This window comes from Acomys minous (genome assembly GCF_964271855.1).
Source record: "Acomys minous genome assembly, chromosome: 4".
Classification (NCBI taxonomy): Eukaryota; Metazoa; Chordata; class Mammalia; order Rodentia; family Muridae; genus Acomys; species Acomys minous.
This window is the reverse complement of record NC_140486.1, coordinates 68,665,947-68,686,654: the sequence shown is the minus strand read 5'-3', so window position 1 is coordinate 68,686,654 and position 20,708 is coordinate 68,665,947. Positions and strand designations below refer to the sequence as shown.

Below are 20,708 nucleotides of genomic sequence, written 5' to 3'. Positions count from 1 at the left end.
GTATGAAAAGCAAAAATTTGGGATTAGTAAGTGGAGTCATCTTTTAAGATTTTACTTAAGAGAACTTTAATATATTGGCAAGGAAAAGCCTGTAGATAAATTTGAGGTTTATGTAAGTGTATTTTCAAATTTTTCTTTTGTAATATTTTCAATGTACAAAATATAAAAGGTCATACAATATTCTGTATGCTCATTGCCCATTTTCAACAGTTATAAACATTTTATCATTTTTTTCTTTTTTCCTTCAGTCGAGGGCATGCTCTACCAGTGAAGCACATCCCACACCCTTTTCATCTTTACATCAACTTCCCCCTCTGTACAGTGGAGCGGCTGGGTTTGTTGGTGGTGGTGATGGTGGGGCATGTGTGTATGTGTGTCTGCGCATGCGCATGTCGTGTGTTAACTGTGGGTCAAACTGAGAGAGTATACCTGTTCCCAGTCACTAAGCTGTGTCCTCTAGCAAAAGAGCTCTTCATCATCATCATCATCATTGTCCTGCTCCGCTCCACCCATCCCCATCTCCAGGCACAGACTCAGGATCCCAAACTGCCCTTGAACTTTCTATGTAGCTGAAGATGACCTTGAAATTACGATTATCTTGCCTTTACCTTCCTAGTGCTGGGATCATAGATTGGTGCCACTATGTATATAAGTTTATATGAAATTTTATTGCTCCTGTATATTCACACTTGCACAGTTATGGAACTGAACACTTCCAGTTTCACAAAGATGCCTCATGTAACCACTGTCTTAGTCCCTGCCCCTCCCCTAACGCACAGTCTAGTCTTGTCTTTCTTACTTACTAGGTAGTGGCCCAGCTGTGCCCACGCTCTAACGCTATGTACCCAGGGACATAGTGCTGTGTCACTGCTCGAGGGGCCGGCACAGGAGGAACAGGAGGCTACACAGGAAGATGTTCCAAAACAGGAAAGGGTTACATAAACGATGTCATACAGTGTGCAGCTTGCGAGCCATCCTGGCTTTCCATGTGTTGCTGTTTTACCACTAGTGTCCCTGGTTGAGAGCCACTGCCCAGCTCTCCTGCTGATGAGCACTTGTCCCGTGTGGGCTCTGCAGGTGCTGTGAGGGAGGGCATTCTGGGTATTCTTACTCATCTTTGTGTGAGTGTCGATTTTTGTTTTTCTGATATAAATCCCCAAGTATGTAATTTCTGGTTTATAAGGTAATCACATGGGTGAGTCTAAGAAGATTCCAGATGGTTTCACAGAGTACCTATGTCATTTTACATTCGGACTAGCAATGTATATATAGGCAATCCAATTTCTCTGTATTCTAGCCAGCATTTGGTGGTTTTACTGTTTTGCTGCTAAGTGTGTAGCAGTACTTCACTGTTGGAAGAACCCTGCTGTTTGAGGGTGCGGTCCTCTCGGTCTGTGTAGCCACTCTGAGCTCAGTGCTAGGTGCAGGACTCCCTCTCCCCAGCAGGGCCTCCGGCTCTCTGTCTGGAGAGTGTCTTTAGACAATGATACTCCTAGCCACATTTGAAATATGGCCCTTGACACAGCTCCCCGCTGGCTGCCCCTCCCTGCGCCTATAGGATAATGAAGTACTGTGTTCCCGTTCATATGATAGAGCATGCTGCCAACTGCAAAATGAGCATCCTAAAAGTGCCTGGTTCCAGCCAATTATGAACACCTGTCCTGGAACCCAACCACCCACCCACTCCCCAAGGACGTACAGCCTTTGTTCTGCCTGAGTAAAGTTGAACTGGCTCCTGAAGTGGCTCCTGGAGTGTTTGATCTCCGAGGAACTTCCAGCCTTCCAGGCCCTGCAGCTTGTCTTCTGCTCCTCTTGCCTCAGAGGGCTGGTGGCCATCATCCCCCGGGGAAGAGGAGATCCGCAGCAGTCTTAACTGACCAATTACATTAAGCATTAATATCAACGCATTTGCTTTATTTGCCATTGGTGTGTCATCTTTGGTGAGATGTATCTTTTTTTAACTGTTAAATTTGAACATTCTTTATATGTCTTAGGTACTAGTCCATTTCCAGATGTGGTTTGCAAACACTTCCTCCCACTCTGACGCTTGTATCTTCATCAGCTTTTTATATGTTTTATAGCATAAATTATACTATGCCATGTTTATTGTGAGGATGAGTGTTTTTGTCTTTCCTTGTGTCAGCATAAGCAATTAAAATCTTTATCTTGTTTGTTTGTTTGTTTTTCAAGACAGGGTTTCTGTCCCTGAGTGCTGGGATTATAGGCATGTGTCACCACACCCACAATATTCTTATTTATAAAATGTATTAGTTTATAGTTACATTTGTTTTGTTTTGCTTTTTGTTTTTCAAGACAGAATGTCTCTGTGCAGTCCTGACTTGACTGTCTTTGTAACTCACTCTGTAGACCAGGCTGGCCTCAGCAGAGATCTGCCTGACTCTGCTTCCAGAGTGCTGGGATGCCCAGTTGATGAGAGTTAAAATTTTTAAATGCTTTTTTTTTTTTTTTTACATTTCTATAAATTTCTTTTGATTTTTTCTTAGATTTCTCTTCTTTTTTAAACTCTTGATATTGCTATCAATTTTATTGTTTTCTTCTTAACTATTAGGTCTACTTATTGCTTTTTTTAGATTTTCAGCTACCTTAAATATTTGTCTTTCTTTCTTCTTCTTTTTTTTAAAAATTTTTTTGGTCCTTTTTAGTTTTTTGAGACAATATCATGTAACCCAAACAGACTTCTAGTTCATTATGTAGCCAAGGATGACCTTGAACATCTGACCTTGTTTCTTCCACCTCTCAAGTGCTGAGGTTCTATGAATGTGTCACCACATCCAGTTTTATTTATTTTTATTTTTTGTTATTTGTTTTTTAGCCAAATAAAGTTACAAATTTTTTCCTTTTTTTTTTTTTTTTTTTTTTTTTTTGGTTTTTTTGAGACAGGGTTTTCTTTGTATAGCCTTGCCTGTCGTGGACTTGCTCTGAGTTCTGGGATTAAAGGCATGTGTACCACGCTCTAAATATATATTTTGTTTGTTTGTTCATTTTGTTTTGTTGAGACAAGGTTTCTCTGTCTAGCAGAGCCCTGGCTGACCTGGACTCTGTAGACCAGCCTGGCCTTGAATTCACAGAGATCTGCTTGCCTCTCTGCCTCCCAAGTGCTGGGATTAAAGGCATGTGCCACCACGACCTGGCTTCTAAACATATTTTTGACCACTTGAAAAGTACTTTAATGTTAATACATTCATTTTTTAATATTGTTTAGATAGTTTGTATTGGGGCTTAAGATTTTTTTACATTTTAAAATATTTTATTTTTTATTATGTGTTTATTTGTGTATCTAAGTGTGTGTTTGTACATGTGAGTACAGTTATTTATTTGTTTACTTGGTGTGTGTGCACTCACATGTGCATGTGTACTGTGGCACTTGTGTGATGTGATCAGAGTACAACTTGACTCTTCTTGCAGAGAATCTGGGTTTAGTTCGTAGCACCCACCATATTTTTAAATACTTTATTTTTAAGTGTATGGGTACTTTGCTTATGTATGTCTGTGTTCAGTGCTCTTAGAAGCTAATAGATGGCATTGGAACCCAGAGGACAGCCAGGGCTATTACACAGAGAAACTCTGTCTCAGAACAAAACAAAACTAACAAACAAACAACATGTCCAATCACTTTTCTATTCCAAAGTCCCAAAATGTTCCATATTTCTCCAGGCAAAAACATGCTCAGGCCTATCAGAGCAATACCCCGTCCCTCGTAGCAGCGTCTGTCGTAGGGTTTCTGTGAAGGGACGCTGTGAGCACAGCAACTCTTAACTTAGAAGTTCAGAGGTTTAGTCCATCATTGTCATGGTGGGAAGCATGGCAGTGCACAAGCAGACATGGTGCTGGAGAGGGAGCTGAGAATTCTGTGTCTTGATCAGCAGGAAGAGAGGGGGCGGGGTGGAAGAGTGCATGCCGCTGGGCCTGGCTTGAGCTTCTGAAACCTCAGAACCCACCCTCAGGAACACACTTCCTCCAACAAAGCCACACCAATCCAACAGCATGGCCTAATCCTTTCAAATAATGCCACTCCCTGTGTGCCTATGAGGGCCATTTTCATTCAAACGACAACACTATGGGACACTAAAAACATGAGACAACCTCCCCACTTCATATTATAATCAAATTAATATATAAAAGAAAAAAGAATATTTGGAAACTGCAAGAGGGAAATACCAAGTCACATACAAAAGCAAACCTATCACAATACCAAATTTTTTAACAGAAACTTTAAAGACCATGAGTTCTTAGAATGATATATTTCAAGTTCTGAAAGACAAGTTACCAACCCAGACTACAATACTACAATATGCAGCAAAGCTATTGGTCATGAATAAAGGAGAAAGAAAAAAAAAGGCTAAAGGAATTTATGACTGTTATACTAGCTCCAAATGGGGTTCTTGATGGAATCCTTTTTACTTAAAAATGAAATATATCTATGAGGCTAAAGGAAAGACTAAACCACACAAGAATACAACAAAAGCAAGTAATAAGGAAACACCCAAAACATTGAGAAAATATGACTCTGGAATTAGCACATTTCAATAATAAGTCAATATTAGTGGTCTAAATACCGCAGCGGAAAGACACAAACAAGAAGATTAAAGCTAAGATTGTCCTCAGCCACGACCCAGCATGGACACCATGAGACTTTGCCTCAGTTTTGTTTTGTTTTTTAGTGAAGAAACAGAGTGTATTATTTACTTTTCTGTTGATTTATAAAATACTATGTCCAAGGCAAGTTATGGAGGAAAGTGTTTATTTTAGCTTACAGTTCCAGAAAAGTAAGAGTCCATCAAGGTAGGGGGAAACCAGCAAACGGCAGGCATGGGAGCAGGATCTGAGAGTACAGATCTTTAAACCATAAGCATGAAGCAGGGAGGCTGGACTAGATGTGGAGCCAGGCTACAAACTCTCAAAGCTGACCTCCAGTGTCGAGCTTCCCCAGCAAGGGTGCGCCTTCTAAACCTCCCCAGAGAGCGCTACCCACTGGAGACTTGGTGTTCAAATACCCAAGCCATTGGGGAGCCTTCCTCACTCAATTCATAGAATGGGATGAGGTATGGAGAATATGTTCAAAATACAGTAAATATTTGTGTGCAAATGTCCAAATTAAAAAAGACATGCCAGTGGAATTCAGTGACTTAATTATTAGTGACTTAATATTCTATTAAATTAGGAAATCCTAAATGTAGTTGTATATGACTTACCAAAATTAAGTCATGATGGTGTGGTGCGTGCGTGTGTGTGTGTGTGTGTGTGTGTGTGTGTGTGTGTGTGTGTGTGTGTATGTGTGTGTTAGTTAACCAGATCTATAATGAAACCAGATTGAATTAGTAATGAAAATTCTCTTAACTAAGAAATAGTTGAGGCCTAGATCTCTATTCATTGCTGAATTCTAAACCATTAAAGACAAATTAACGTCATTGTTTCTCAGACTGTTCCATAAATTATAAAAGAAAGGAATGCTTCCAAACTCTATTTACAAAGCCAATATTATTCTGATACTAAATAAGATAAAGAGATCTCACAAAGGAAAATTAGAGATCAATCTCTCTGATAAAGATAGGTACAAAATATCTTTATAAAATACTTGCAGACTATTCAAGAATATGTCAGAAGTTTAGTCATCATAATCACATTGACTTACTCAGGAGGTTCTGGGATGGTTCACATGAACAAAGCAATAAATGTACTCCTATCCAAGTACTAACCGGGAATGACTCTGCTTAGCTTCTGAGTCAGATGATTTGGGGCACATTCACTGTGAACTGTGAGCTAACCAGCCTGTTAAGACATGCTTACTAATGCAATAGTGGCACAAGTGTCATGGGAGTAACCAGCTGTATTCTGATTGAATTTACTGCCTGCTCCACAAGATGAAGCCTATAGATGGCACTGTTATCTGGGCCAAGAATCTGTAACTAGTTAGGTCAGAGATCCTATGGGAGAACCTGCTGCTGTTAGTTTGTTAAATGAACATATTATTAAAAACAAACTCCTAGTGGCTTTTATTGTTTTATCCAGAGATTAATGCATCTTTCAGCACCAAAAGGCAAAGCTTTTTTTGGTAGTTCATAGTGATTAACAAAGAAACCCACAACTGGCCAAGGGGTAGAGAATTAGATACTGGAGTGCTCAGCCCCAAATAGGACTTCTATATCACCTTCCCAAGGCTTAGCAACCATTGTAGAAGAGGTGGGGGGAAGATTGTAAGAGCCAGAGGTGTTTGACGACTTCAAATAAACAATGTTTCATGGAAGTAAGGAAGTTATACATATGAACTCAACAGTGGTTATGGCAGCATGCACAAAACCTATGTAAGCTCAAGCCATACAAAATCCTAGCATGGAGAGGGGAGGCGAGCACAAAATCCCATGCCTAGCTAAGTGGTGATTGGCCATTGGTAGCTTCTGGGAAAGGTAGAGTGGGCTTTCTTTAAGGATGTGGGCCCTGATAGGTCAACACTGCTTTGCGGTGGGGGTGATTAGACACCCAAGAGCATATGAGCAAACTGGACTCAACTGGATTAAAAACAGAAGACACAAAACTGGGTGGGTAGGGAAGCTGGGTCTTGGAGGAGTTGTAGGAGAGGTGATGATCAAAATACTTTATTTGAAGTCCTCAAAGAATAAGTACAAATTGAGCAAAAAAAAAAAAAAAAAAAAAAAAAAGACTCAAGCACAAAAATCACATGATTGTTTTTTGGCAGATACAGAAAAAGCTTTTGACAAAAATCTATCTTTTTGCAATAAAAGCCCTAAAGAGACTAGCAATAGAGGGCACATATTTGTGGCAAATCTGGAGCCAGAAGCATATTAAGTGGGGATGATTCAAATCAGGAGCAAGACTAACTTATCTAGTATAAGTCAGTACCCTACTTCAAGACTTAGTGTGGTAAGATAAGAGGATGAAATAGAGGAAGCAAACAGGAAAAGAAGTCAGAGTATCCTTATTTGCTCCCGATTCAAAGGTATAGTCCATCCGGGTGGGAAGGTCACAGTGGCAGGAGCTTGAGGCAGTTGGGCTCATTGTATCTACGTTCAAGAGGCAGCGAGCAGGCCTGCAGGATGATTCCGCAGGTAAAGGTTCTTGCTGCCAAGCCTGACACCCTGAGTCCAAACCCCAGCAACCAAGTGGTCCTGGGAGAAATCTGAATTGCAAATGGTGTCCTCTGAATTAGACACCCACCACTTCACCTAGGCTGGCCGGCAAGGCAGCAGTCCGCCGGGGGCGTTAGACACTCATGGACAACGCCAGGCATTTTATGTGGTGGTGTCTTCGTTCTCACGTAGCGACATGCTCACCCAAAGAGCATCTCCCGGCCCCTGCCTTCTAGCCTACCTTATCCACACTGCTTCTTCCGCAAAAAGGAATATGCTTGGATTACCAGCATCTTCTTTCATGCTCCCCAAAGTTGTGATGTATTTAAGTATCATTTTCATGCACCACTGATTGTATTTTCTTTGTAATTTCTACCTATTTGTCCTACTGGCCTTGAAACTGGGGACTAGGCATCCAGTCAGCCAGTACCTGCACATCCCATTTCCTAGATGACCCCTTTTTTGTTTTATTAATTGTTTAAGAGAAATCTTTTACTATTTGTCATGTGTTAGAATAATTAGCCAGTTTTAACTATAAATTTACTTTTTAAAAATGTCTTTGCAGGTTGGAATTCGAGGAACTAATATAGTTGTGCTTGGAGTAGAAAAAAAGTCAGTGGCCAAGCTTCAAGACGAAAGAACTGTAAGGAAAATTTGTGCCCTTGATGACCATGTCTGCATGGCTTTTGCAGGTATGGACAGATTCCCAGTGGTATATATGGTATTTTACTGTGGTAGAGCGGGGTAACACAATTGTCCCATTGCCATAGTTTTATTTCATTTACACATCATATGTAGTTATGCCCTATTTCTTCTTAAATATAAATTGTCACCTATATATTTAAAAGGCCACAGCTCTATGAACTGATTTTTTAAAAAACAATGACCTTTGATGATAAAGCATAAATGTTAAAGATGGATTTCTCCTTACTTATAGTTTATAGAACTTATCATTTATAGAATTTAAAAGATTCTATTTATTTATATGTATAGTGTATGTGTACGTGTGTGGGCATTGCAGGTGCCTGCAGAGGCCAGAAGAGGGTGTCAGGTACCCTGCAGCTGGAGTTGTGAGCTGCCTGACCATGGATGCAGGTAACTGACCTTGGAGCTGTGCAGGAGGAGGCTGCCCTCTTAATTAATGAGTCATCTCTGCAACCCCAGTTTGAGAGGCGTGAAGGGAGGGATAGACCTGTGTGTGCTACGCTACAGCCATGCTGCCTCAACTTCTTAAACTGTGGGTTGTAACCCAACTAAAAGTGAGGTTGGGAAAAAGTGACAATACTAAAAGGTTTCAGAATGCACAACCAAAAATTCAAAATTTAACATATAAATCAGCTAGCTGCCTTTGGAAGTGCTCACCTTTGATGCATGGAGCAACTCTGCAGACTTGGCTGTGAATGCACCACATGTGAACATGTGCATTTTGCACTGTGCATGCCACCATTTATCCTTGAAGCACCTGAGCTCACACACACACACAAGTGCACACACACACACATACATGTACATGCATGTATATAAAGTATATAAAGAGTTGCAGTGTTTTTTACCTATTTGCAAAGCATCTTCCTCTGTGGTAGCATTATGGCTTCTTTATGGGAAACAAAGGCAATATTGTTTACTACCATTCCTCAAAATATATCAAATCAGTGTACCATTGAATTATATTAAAATATATATATTTATTACATATAAATATATATAAGATATAAAATAAAAATTATATTAAAAGTTGTTTGAAATGTTGACTTGAGTTCCTTAAAAACAAAAAACAAAAAACCATTCAATGAATTTGGTTTATACATTTGGTGGTTTAGGTAAGAATAGCCCCAATTGGCTCATATAGTTGAATACTTGGTCATCAGGGAGTGGTACTACCTGAGGATTAGGAGGTATGGCTTTGTTGGAAGAAATGTGTCACTGGGGGTGGCCTCAGGGGCCTCTCTCTTCCTGCTGCCTGGGATCTAAACGCTCAGCTACTGCTCCAGCACCTGTCTGCCTGCATGCTGCTAGACTTCATGATAACAAGTGACCAGACCTCTGAACCTGTAAGTAAGCCCCCAGTGTAAATACTCTTTTACAAGAGTTGCCATGGTCATGGTGTCTCTTTCTAGCAATAGAATACTAAGATACTACAGAATTTCCAGTTATTTCTGAAATTTAAATATATGTCTGTCGAACCAGGCATGGTAATGCACGCCTTTAATCCCAGCACTCAGGAGGCAGAGGCAGGTGGATCTTTGTGAGTTCGAGGCCAGCCTGGTCTACAAAGTGAGTCCAGGACAGCCAAGGCTACACAGAGAAACCCTGTCTCAAATATATATATCTATCTGTCTGTCATTTTGTTCTATTATTTATGTGAAGTTGCATTCTCAGCATTGAGGGTTATAAAATCAAAGTATTCATCAACTAGGAAAAAGGCTGAAGTCCCTCAGTGGCTGACTGTATCAATTATTTAGCCAAAATTTAATTGTGTGAAAATAAACAAAAAAGCTGTTTCAGTAGTATGCAAATTTGCTTTCTTTTAATGATACACATATTTATACCAAGAACTTATTGTCAGAAAATGTTTGGTTTATGTACTTGTTTTATATATCTGTACATCTGGGTCATGTAAAAGTTTCCCTGGTAAAAAGGGGAAAAGTTTCAAGAAGCCCTAGGCCAGGCCCACACCTGACCATTGAGCTATCCTCATCCCAGAAACTGGGTGTGGGTGTGGGTGAGGGCGGGGTGTACATAGAGCTGTGTGGGGGCGTGCCTGGGTTGTACATGTACATGTCTTTGCATGCATGTGGAAGCTACATGTTGATGTTAAATATCTTCCTTTGTTGCTTTTCTACCATATGTTTTACCAGCACCAGGAAGCAGGGACATCTCTGTGCTCCAGGACAGCCTGGTCTACCTAGTGAGTTCCAGAACAACCAGGCTCTGGGGCTCAGCTGGGTTCTGCTTCCTCCAGCGCTGGGTACAGAGATGACAGCCTGTGCCTGGCTTCTTTATGGGTGCAGGGGAGCTAACTCAGATCCTGGTGCTTAGGCTGCAGGTACTTTGCAGCTGAACCATTTCCTGTCCTGGAGTATTTTATAAGTCTTCTAAATAAAGAGTCACAAAAAGGTTTGAAGAAACACAGAGAAGTCTTTTGCATTTTCCCAGTTTCCCTCACTGATGCCATCTTTAAGACCATTTGCATACGTCAATACAAAACTGCTGAGATTTCAGCAGCCTTACATACATTGCTTTACATGTGCCTGTGATGTCCAGTAGGGGTGTAGTGTATGAACGCACCACCCTTGTTAACAGCTTGCTTAGTTTTTAAAAACGATTTATTTAACTTTATTTTATGTGCATTGGTTGGTTGGAACTGAAATTACACACAGTTCCCAGCTGCCATGTGGTTGCTGGGAATTGAACCTGGGTCCTTTGGAAGAGCAGATAGTTCTCTTAACCACTGAGCTATCTCTCCAGCTCCCTTTGCTTAGTTTTTAATTGTGTTTTTTAAATGGGGATTTTATATTGACACTTAAAATGCTCATTTGACAAAGAAGAACCTTTATCCTACTATGCCTTGTAATTGTCACAAAGCGATTCTTGACAAATCTAAAAGATTGAAATTGTATTTAGCACCGTTTCTGCTTAAAAAGGAATGAAATAAATCAATAGCTGAAGGCAAACGTAAAATGTACAAATGTATATCAACTAAACAATGTATTTCTAAATTGCCATGAATAAAAGTAAATAAATAGCCACCTTAGGTGAAATTAGTAAACATCTTGAGAGAAATAAAAATGAGCACCAATGGCATCAAAATTTATGGGATGTAGTTAAAAAGAGTGCTAAGAGGAAAGTGAAGTAAACACTTAAGGTATCTTTTCTTTTTCTTTCTTTTTTTTTGGTTTTGGTTTTTTAAGATAGGATTTCTCTGTTTAGCTTTGCCTGTCCTAGACTCAATTTATAGGCCAGGCTGGCCTCAAACAGCAATCCGCCTGACTCTGCCTCCCTGAGTGCTGGGATTAAAGGTGTGTGCAACCACACCCGGCTCTTAAGGAATCTTTTTGTCAGCAGCAACTCTGCCCTGAAAGCATGGAACAGAAGAACTTCAAAGCCACCATCACACCTGAGATAAACAGAACAGAAAGATAATAGACAACTAAGACAAAAAGTGATTTTGAAAAGGTGAAGAAAATTTAAAAACTAGGTATATCAACCAAGTAAAACTATTGCTTTCCTGATTAAAATGAGAAATGGAGGCAGGAGTTCCACCTGCACAGAAATACAAAGGATTTAAGAGACTATGCGTGCGCTTATGTGCCGACAACAGTCCTTGAAGCACACCGATTACCTGGTCGCTCATAAGACACAGAGCTTCCAGGTGTCTGACAATGTGACCCCTCCCACACTCCCAGGAGTGAGCAGTGACGGGAGAACTGATGACATCAATCACACACAGAATGCGTTTGTGTCATTCGGTACTCTTCCTAGGTTAAAAAGAAACACCACAAATTAAGCTATATGTGAAAAAACTCACAGCTGATGCATTTTGCACAGGTGATGCAAACCTCACCTTTGCAGTCAGGAACAGACAAGGACACCTGCTTTGTCACTGCTGTTCAATATAGTAATGTGTGTTCAATCCAGAGTAATTAGTCAAGGAAAAGAAAGAAACCACATCCCAACTGTAAAGGGAGAAATGGAAGTAATCCCTGATCACAGGTACCATAATCACAAATGCCCTACAGACTCTACGAAGACTTGTTAGACACGCTGAGTTGCAATGGTATCTGGAGTGAGATGGCAGATTAGAAGCTGTCTCTGTGTGACCCCAGGAGTGAAAAGAGTAGTTTAAATGACTTCCTCCACAAAAGAGAAAGGAAGACCACTAGGAATCAGGGGTGCTAGAGAGCCAGGAGCAGCAAAGGGCGCCGGGGAGTAGGAAGGAGTCTGCCTTGGCCCAGCTGCTGGAGCTCCAGGAGGCAGACACCACAACCGTGAGAAGTCACACAGTGTTAAATCTAGTGCAAGGATTTGGTGTGACCCTAACACTGAAGTCAAAGCTGATTTGGCCATCTCCCCAGACCCCACTCTTAAGTATTGGGATGCTCGTGTTTCCCTAGTTGTGGGTCATGGTCACAGTGGGGAGAGGACGTATTCTCAAGGAGCTTATCCGAACTTTTCTAGCTCCATAGAACTCGAACCCAGGGGTAAGCTCGTCCATCTCTTGCTCATCCTTGCTTTGAGGACACTTCTGTACAGAGACTTAGTTTTTTTTCCTTTAATCACACTCTACCTGTGTCAGGGTGATTTGAACCAGGGGCATATTCAGACAGCTCTGCTTTCTGCCTGGGCTCCTATTTTGAAGGCATGAAGCTGATCCAAGTGTATATAGCAACGGAAAAAATCCAGCTTACTAATAGTGTCTAAACCAAACCATTTGCTATTTCCTTTACAAATGAAACAGGAACATGTGAAATTAAGTCTTGGAGAGGAAACAAATCACTATTAAGACACATGGACTTTTCTAGTTTCTTCATGAAGGATGGCTACAGGAGAAAGGATGCTATAAGAAAAGTAAAGTAAAACCTTTTGACAGGGAAAACATATTTTGAAAAACTGTATAGACTTTTAAGTTCTGACTGTTCTTACAGGCCTCACAGCCGACGCTAGAGTGGTGATCAACAGGGCCCGGGTGGAGTGCCAGAGCCACAGGCTCACGGTGGAGGACCCGGTCACTGTGGAGTACATCACCCGCTTCATAGCAACGTTAAAGCAGGTGAGCGACTCTCAACACCGCTCTTCAGCGTTCTCTCCTCCGCTGTCGTTGGTCCCATCTGGAAGCACTGCAGGAGCACCATGCATTTAGTCTACTGAATGTGCTAAGTTCCTTATTTGTTCTCAGAATTACTCAGGCACTTATTCAGTGAAGTGGGGTGCATTAATCACCAGAAATAAAAATCAGCTATAGAGAAAGTCAGATTTCAAGGGAAATTTTCACACTTGTGGAGACACAATAAAAATGTCATTCGTTAAAGTTTTCCAAAATAATATCCATTGTTTCACCTGCAAACCAAAATACATCTGATCATAGATGTATCATTGAATGCCGAGAGTAGCAGTGGCCTACGGGCTGGTTTTCACTTGCCATGTGTGCACCGTGTATGTGGCACAGACTCTCCCCCTCGGGCAACTGTAATGTTAGAAACTGTAACCATCTCTGATGGTAATTTGAAAATGGGTATCACTTGAGTCTCTTTCTTATTCTCCTTCTCTCTGCTACCCCAACAACATTAGTCTTCTTTGCTCATGGCTTATTTTTCTTTTTAAAATTGTATTATTAAGTTAGGTTTGAAATAATGGGTTACTAGATTGGAGGTTATGATTGATGTTAAGGCTTTTATTATATGTGCCAAACTGCTGTCTAGAAAGAGTGAACCCACTTTTATTTTGCAGCCAGCTATCCCAGAGGACTCAGCAATGCTGAGTTTTTCATTTTTCTTTTTTCTTTTTGTAAATGAGTGTTGTGTAATAATGTAGTAGTTACTTAATTTGTGTTTTACAGTTACTGAGGTTGAATTTTCTCACATTGGTTTACCATTTTATTTCTACTTGTACAAACTGTCCTTCAACAGAAACATTGGGGTTTGTTGTTGTTGTTGTTTTTATCACCTAACCTCCTTAAACAGGGTGCCTGCTGTACAGATTTGTGTCAATTATTGTTTACCTTAAAAAATTTTTTTAAAGTTTTTAAAAAGATTTATTAAGTATGCAGTGCTCTGTCTGCATTACATCTAAATGCCAGAAGAGGGCACCAGATCTGATTATAGATGGTTGTGAGCCACCTTGTGGTTGCTGGGAATTGAACTCAGGACCTTTGGAAGAGCAGGCAGGCCTCTTAACTTTTGAGCCATCTCTCCAGTGCCCTAAAAATATATATTTTTAATAACACTTTTCTGGGTGTAGTGACATGTCACAGTACACATGGAGGACAGTCTGTAGGAGTTGGTCCTGGTGACAAAACACAGGTCAGACTTGGCAGCAAGCACCTTTACCCACTGAGCCGTCTCACCAGGCCTACTTCCTCTTAGATTTGTTTCTGAATTTAAAGATATCCATGTAAGTATACTTGTATGTTGAGCAAATTCTCCCATGTCTGTGGTATCCCCTGTCCTTCCTCTTCCCACCTTTCCTCCTGCTAATCCCTTCTGTTCCTCTGTACTTTCATGTCATTTGTACACATATGATTTTATGTGTCTATATAAAATACAGGAACAAGAGGGGGAGAGAGAGAGAGGAGAGAATGAATATATAATTTTGTCTCTGGCATAATTCACTTAATATAATTGTTTCTAGTTCCATTTGCTATTCTACAAAAGGCATAATTTGGTTTTCTTTGTGGTCAGCACACTGTGGTGCTGTGTGCTTTCCTGTTTGCTTCAGCTATCCCTCGGTTAACAAGCAGTTTGTTAAGAGTAATATGCAAAAGCTATAATTTTAAGATTGAACCCTGGCTTTTCTCCCTCTTATGCCTTTAAGAAACTATTCAGTTTGTTTTCCTTGCATTTCCGTACATGAGCACGAGTGCTTGGATGCCGCCCACTTTGTCGGCTTGCACCTTTAGCTGCCCTGGCAGGAGAGATACCCTGGTGCTACATGGGGATTTTTTATAGACCTTTTTGTAAATCCAAACACAAAAGTTTTGAGATGAATAACATATTAAATCACTCTGTTTGGGATTTTAAAAACTTGTTACTTCATTTTAGAAGAAATTCCAAAAATTTTGTATTGTTACTTCTGTATTTTGTTTCAATTTTCCTGGTTTTAAAAAGGAATCTATCAAGTAGCAAGACACAGACCAGTATGTGTACAAGGTTCTTAAGAGTGCTTCTTAAGGTCACTGCTGGAGAAACCAACGCCTTGTGACTAGACTGTAGGAAGACAGTTCTAAGTCTGTGACAATAAGATTGTCACTGGAGAGACCTGAGCCTCTGGGCCAGAGAACATGCACCTTACATATTTAACTTGTTTATATTGCCTTTTAACTAAAATGAAAAGATTGAATGAATGAAAGTAAAAGATCTTTCTTCTAAGATGATATGCAGCCGCGTCTACTTCATACCTTGGTGCCATTGGAACATGAGACAGTATAGAGGGATTAAGCATAACCACCATTTTAAGAGAAGTATTTATGTTTATAGATTAGTTGTTTGTACTCAAAGTCAAACTTTACTTATAAAACATGAAATATAATAAGCTTGAAAAAATAAGAAAATAAGTCCCATATGTAGATAAGACTGAAAGCCAGTAAAAAGCGGTCTCAAACCACTGAATTGTACAGAGCTACACCCAGCCAGCGTTAAGTAAAGTTACCTACGCATTCCATCCTCAGGTCTGTCAGCGCTGCCTCTTCATATGACCCGTCTCAGTGAGAATGCCACTCCTTGGAGCACAAATCCAGGAAGTTCCCAGTCACAACAGTAATAAGAAATATAATTGGTTTCAGTGTTACACTGTCTGTAGGGAAAACCTGTGCTTTTCTTCAAGAGAAACAAAAGATCCCTTTTCTGGGCACTGAAGGAGATGACAGAGCACAGTGAAGAGAGAACATTGGGCAGCAGTGTTATCAAGGGGGAGTAGCCTCCGACAGTAACACAGTGTCCCCCGGGTAAACAAGGGTGTGCTTCCAAAGAGCAGCTTATGACCTCAGCTTTTCTGACAGGCAAAACAAATGCCCCATCCTCTGCTGGCTCAGAGAGACTGCATGCTGCCTTGGCCTGCTTGTATTGCTATGAAGAGAGTCCATGACCATCTCAACTCTGATAAAATAAAAACATCTACCTGGGCCTGCCTTACAGTTTCCGAGGCATAGTCCGTTGTCATCATCGTGGGAAGCATGGCAGCACGCAGGCAGACATGGTGCTGGAGAGGGAGCTGAGAGTTCTGCATCCAGATGAGCAGGCAGCAGGGAGAGAGAGACACAGAACACGGATTAAGCATTTGAATTCCCCAGGGCCCACCCCAGTGACACATTTCCTTTAACAAGGTGACACCTTCTAAATGTTCTCAACTAGTGCCATTCCTTGATAACTAAGCATTCAAATATGAGACTAAGGAGGCCATTTTTATTCAAACTACCACACATACATACTGAGTGGGCTGAAAAATGAAATGTACTTGATATGGCTCAGTGTTAAGAGCACTTACTGTTCTTCCAGAGAACGGTAGTGTAGGTACTAACAGCTCCTAACAACTTGTGACCCTGTGCTCACATGTACAACATACCCATATGAAGAGATACACACATTTATAATTAAAAGTACTGAGAAAAATTTTTGGCTTTTTGAGACAGGGTTTCTCTGTGTAGCCTTGGCTGTCCTGAACTCACTTTGTAGACCAGGCTGGCCTTGAACTCACAGTGATCTTGCCTGCGTCTGCCTCCTGAGTGCTGGGATTTTGGGTGTGTGCCACCACACCCCTCTCTGAAAATTATCTTTAAAAAATCAGAAGAGTAGATAATTTTGATGCCAATGCTTTAGTTACTAAAATTGTATTTGATATGATAGTGTTTGTGGTGCTTTGAGTAAGGCTGGCACCATAGGCTCATATATTGGAATGCTTAGTCACCAAGGATTGGCACTATTTGAAAGGATTATAACAATTAAGAGGTGTGGCCTTGTTGGAGTAGGTGTGTCACCAGGGGGTGGGATTTGAAGTTTCAAAAGCCCACACTAGCGTCTGTCTCTCTGTCACTCTGTTTGTCTGTCCCCCACTCCCCACCTTGGATCAGGATGTAGCTTTTATCTACGTCTGGAGCAGCACTCCTGTCTGCTGCCCTGCTCCCTGCCACGGTGCTAATGGACTAACCTCTGAAACTGCAAGCAAGCCTGCAATTAACTGCCTTCTTGTATAGTACTTGCCTTGGCATGGTATTGCTAGGTCTGAGGGACATGCAAATAAGGAGAGAACCATCAAAGTCTAGGTACACCAAAAAGTGACTTTATTCAACATAGAGGAACTGACTAATAGCAAGCCAAGACTGCAACAAGCTCAAGAGCTGCTGTGGCCCTGAAGGCAGGGTTAATTATTTCTTCTTCTTCTTCTTCTTCTTCTTCTTCTTCTTCTTCTTCTTCTTCTTCTTCTTCTTCTTCTTCTTCTTTTTTCATTTTTTAAATTTAATTAATTTATTCAGATTACATCTCAATTGTTATCCCATCACTTGTATCCTCCCGTTCTTCTCTCCCTCCCGTTTTCACCCTAGTCCACTCCCCTAGTTCTAAGACTAGTGGGGGATGAGGTCCCCCACTTTTCTTTTCAAGTAAAAAGCCACAACCAAGTATTCAGGGGAGGAATAGGTAACTGTTCAACTGTTCTTCGAAGTAAACGTTCAGCCATTCCTTGAAATGACAGGCCCCTTCCTGAGGAAAGGGCCTATTCTGGGAATGATCATTTTGTGACGGCGGCATGTTTACATAGCTCAAGGTGAAGCAGCAGGTCTGTCTCTTTCTCTTGCCTGATGAAGGCCACTTGGCCTTTCCCGCAATTAGGGGGACTCTAAAGAGATGGGGTGGCAGGAAGCTAGAGCAAAGGCCTCGGCAGATGTCCCATCCCATGAAGGCACTGGAGGTGGGTCCTTTAGTATCTCTTGACAGCAATCAAGTAGTAATTAAGACAGTGTTACAGTAAAAATAAATTTTATTTTTTAGAAATATACCCAGAGCAATGGACGAAGACCTTTTGGTATTTCAGCCTTAATTGTAGGCTTTGATGATGATGGTATCCCAAGACTGTATCAGACAGATCCCTCTGGTACTTACCATGCGTGGAAAGTGAGTAATGAGTTTATTTATTTTTCATAGAAGTTGACAGTTAAATGCATTAATGTATTACAAGAATTGTAATACATGCAAATGCTTTATTGCTTTCAGGTACATGACAGAATTATGTTGCATTAAAGTATTGATGGTGACGCAGACTTTAGGTCGCAGTCATTTAGCTCTTCGAAATGATGGCTTGGGATAGCCAAAGGCCTTGGCTTAAGCCAGCCACGGTGGTGCACGCCTGTGATCCCAGCCACGGTGGTGCACTCCCGTGATCCCAGCCACGGTGGTGCACGCCCGTGATCCCAGCCACGGTGGTGCACGCCCGTGATCCCAGCCACGGTGGTGTTCTCCTGTGATCCCAGCCACGGTGGTGCACGCCCGTGATCCCAGCCACGGTGGTGCACTCCTGTGATCCCAGCCATGGTGGTGTACTCCTGTGATCCCAGCCACGGTGGTGCACGCCTGTGATCCCAGCCACGGTGGTGCACGCCTGTGATCCCAGCCACGGTGGTGCACGCCTGTGATCCCAGCCACGGTGGTGCACGCCTGTGATCCCAGCCACGGTGGTGCACGCCTGTGATCCCAGCCACGGTGGTGCACGCCTGTGACCCCAGCCACGGTGGGGCACGCCTGTGATCCCAGCCACGGTGGTGCACGCCTGTGATCCCAGCTTTTAGGAAGCTGGGGCCAGAGAATTGGTAGGAGTTCAAGGGCAGCCAGGGCTACATAGTGAGTTTCAGGTTAACCTGAGTGATATCTTGTCTCAGAAAAGAAATAAAACAAACCCCAAACAGATGAATGAAAACCACATTGAAACTTGAGTTCAGTTAACATTTTTATTCATGCTTGTCATTAGACTCCATTGATGTTTGCTCTTCTTTACCCTCCTTGTTTCTTACCTCTTCTACGTAGCAATCCCACTTTCATGTCTTTGTGGGCAGACAGTGGAATATTTGTCTTTTTGAGTCTGGTTTCCATAGTGAAATATTTAATTTGTTAATTATTCTTTTAAAAATACACATTTATTTTTATGTGTATGAGTGTTTTATCTGCATGTGTGTCTGTACATGCCCTACATGCATGCTCAGTGCTCTCAGAAGCCAGAAAAAGGAGGGAGATCCTCTGGAACGGTTGTGGGTCACCATGTGAGTGTGCTCTTAACTACTGAGCCCTCTCTCCAATTCCATGTCCTTGAGCAGCATAGCCATAAACTCAGATACATACTGTGTGTTGATATATAGCAATAATCTTTATGTAATAAGTGGAATTGCTCTTCTGCATACATTATACTTGTTTCAGAATACTGCCACCTTCCTTAGTGGCTTGCTCAAGTGAAATGCAGGCCAAGTTTCCGCAGTGTGTTTTCATAAACTACCCTGTGAAAGAGTAAGGCTACACTGCAGAATATAGCATAAGTGATTTTAACTCAATTATTAAAGTTAAGTATTCAGGCTCTAAGTAATTTCACACTGAGCTTATTTTACATGTACTAAAAGCCAAAGAAAGTAATGGGGTAAACAATACTTTATTATCTGGATTAAGCAAAGAGTTTGACTGATAGCTGAGGATGCGATTCACATGGCAGAGTATTTGCCTCGTGTGCAAGGAGCCCTGGGTGTGGTTCCCCACAGCACTTACCCTGGCCTCAGAAGAGATCGCAGGAAGATGGGAAGTACTGGCCCCTTCTCAGCTATGTAGTAAGCTCGAGGCCAGCGCGGGATGCTCATGCAAGCAAGCAGCAGAGCAAGAGCTTCCTTCTTCCATGTCCTTTGCACAGACTGCCACCAAAAGGTGTGTCCCAGATAAAAGTGGCTCTTCCTACTTCACGTAATTTAATTAAGAAAAATCCCTTGCTGGGTGATGGTCGCACACACCTTTAGAGGTTTACAAAGTGAGTTCCAGGACAGCTAAGACTATGCAGAGAAACTCTTCCTCAAAAAACAAAAGAGAAACAAAAAACACATGAACAAATGAACAAACAAAGACAAAAATCCCTTACAGGTGTACTCGGCCACTTGGGATTTAGTTCATTCTGGATGTAGTCAAGTTGACAAAAATAGCCATCACAGTGGCTAACGTGACAGATGTGCCTCCTGACTGATGCAGTAGGAAGGGCTGTTTTTGAGGTATCCATACCACTGAGTTTAACCTGAATCTCATAAGGAACAATCAAATACATTCAGAATGTGAGTGTGTTCATGCTATTGAAGGACGGAATGGACGCAAGGAGACATTTCTAATTGCAAGGAATCAAAAAGGGCAAACATGAACCATAACTGTTGACAATAATCTGGATGGGAAAATAGACTCAAAGGACATTTTGGACAGAGATACTTATATGTGGACTTATGTTAGATAATACTGTGATGTTTTTCTGGGTGTGGTAAGTATTAATATAGTCAAATAAGACTTCCTAGGGCTGTTAAAATGGCTCAGAAGGTAAAGATGCTTGCTGCCAAGTCTCATAACCTGAGTCAAATGCCCAAGACCCACCTGACAGAAGAAAACCAACTCCTTCAAGTTGGCCTCTGACATCCACCCCACCCCACATACTCATGCCTACACAATATATAAATGAATGTTAAAAAATTAGAAATATTCTTAATGTGTTAGATGTTCAGTTACATAGAAGTAAAACGTGGTATTTATAACACTGAAAGTGTGTGTGGGGTGTGTGTGAGTAGAGGAAAGCACAATACATATCTCATTGTTATAGTTCTGTATAAGGATAAAGAATATACTGTTAATTGTTTGTTATATGTTCGTAAGTTTTGAAATCCCTCCCCCA

At 41.3% G+C, this 20,708-nt stretch overlaps 1 protein-coding gene across 2 annotated transcripts in view; it reads left to right on the top strand.

The window, feature by feature from the left end:
• Positions 1-20,708, top strand: part of PSMA8 (proteasome 20S subunit alpha 8) — a 36,863-nt gene that overhangs the window by 4,347 nt on the left and 11,808 nt on the right. For both annotated transcript variants that reach the window (XM_084780444.1, XM_084780445.1), the window contains exons 2-4: positions 7,672-7,798; positions 12,752-12,876; positions 17,804-17,926. In XM_084780444.1, the coding sequence (XP_084636570.1) occupies positions 7,672-7,798; positions 12,752-12,876; positions 17,804-17,926 (375 nt within the window). The remainder of the gene's footprint in view (positions 1-7,671; positions 7,799-12,751; positions 12,877-17,803; positions 17,927-20,708) is intronic.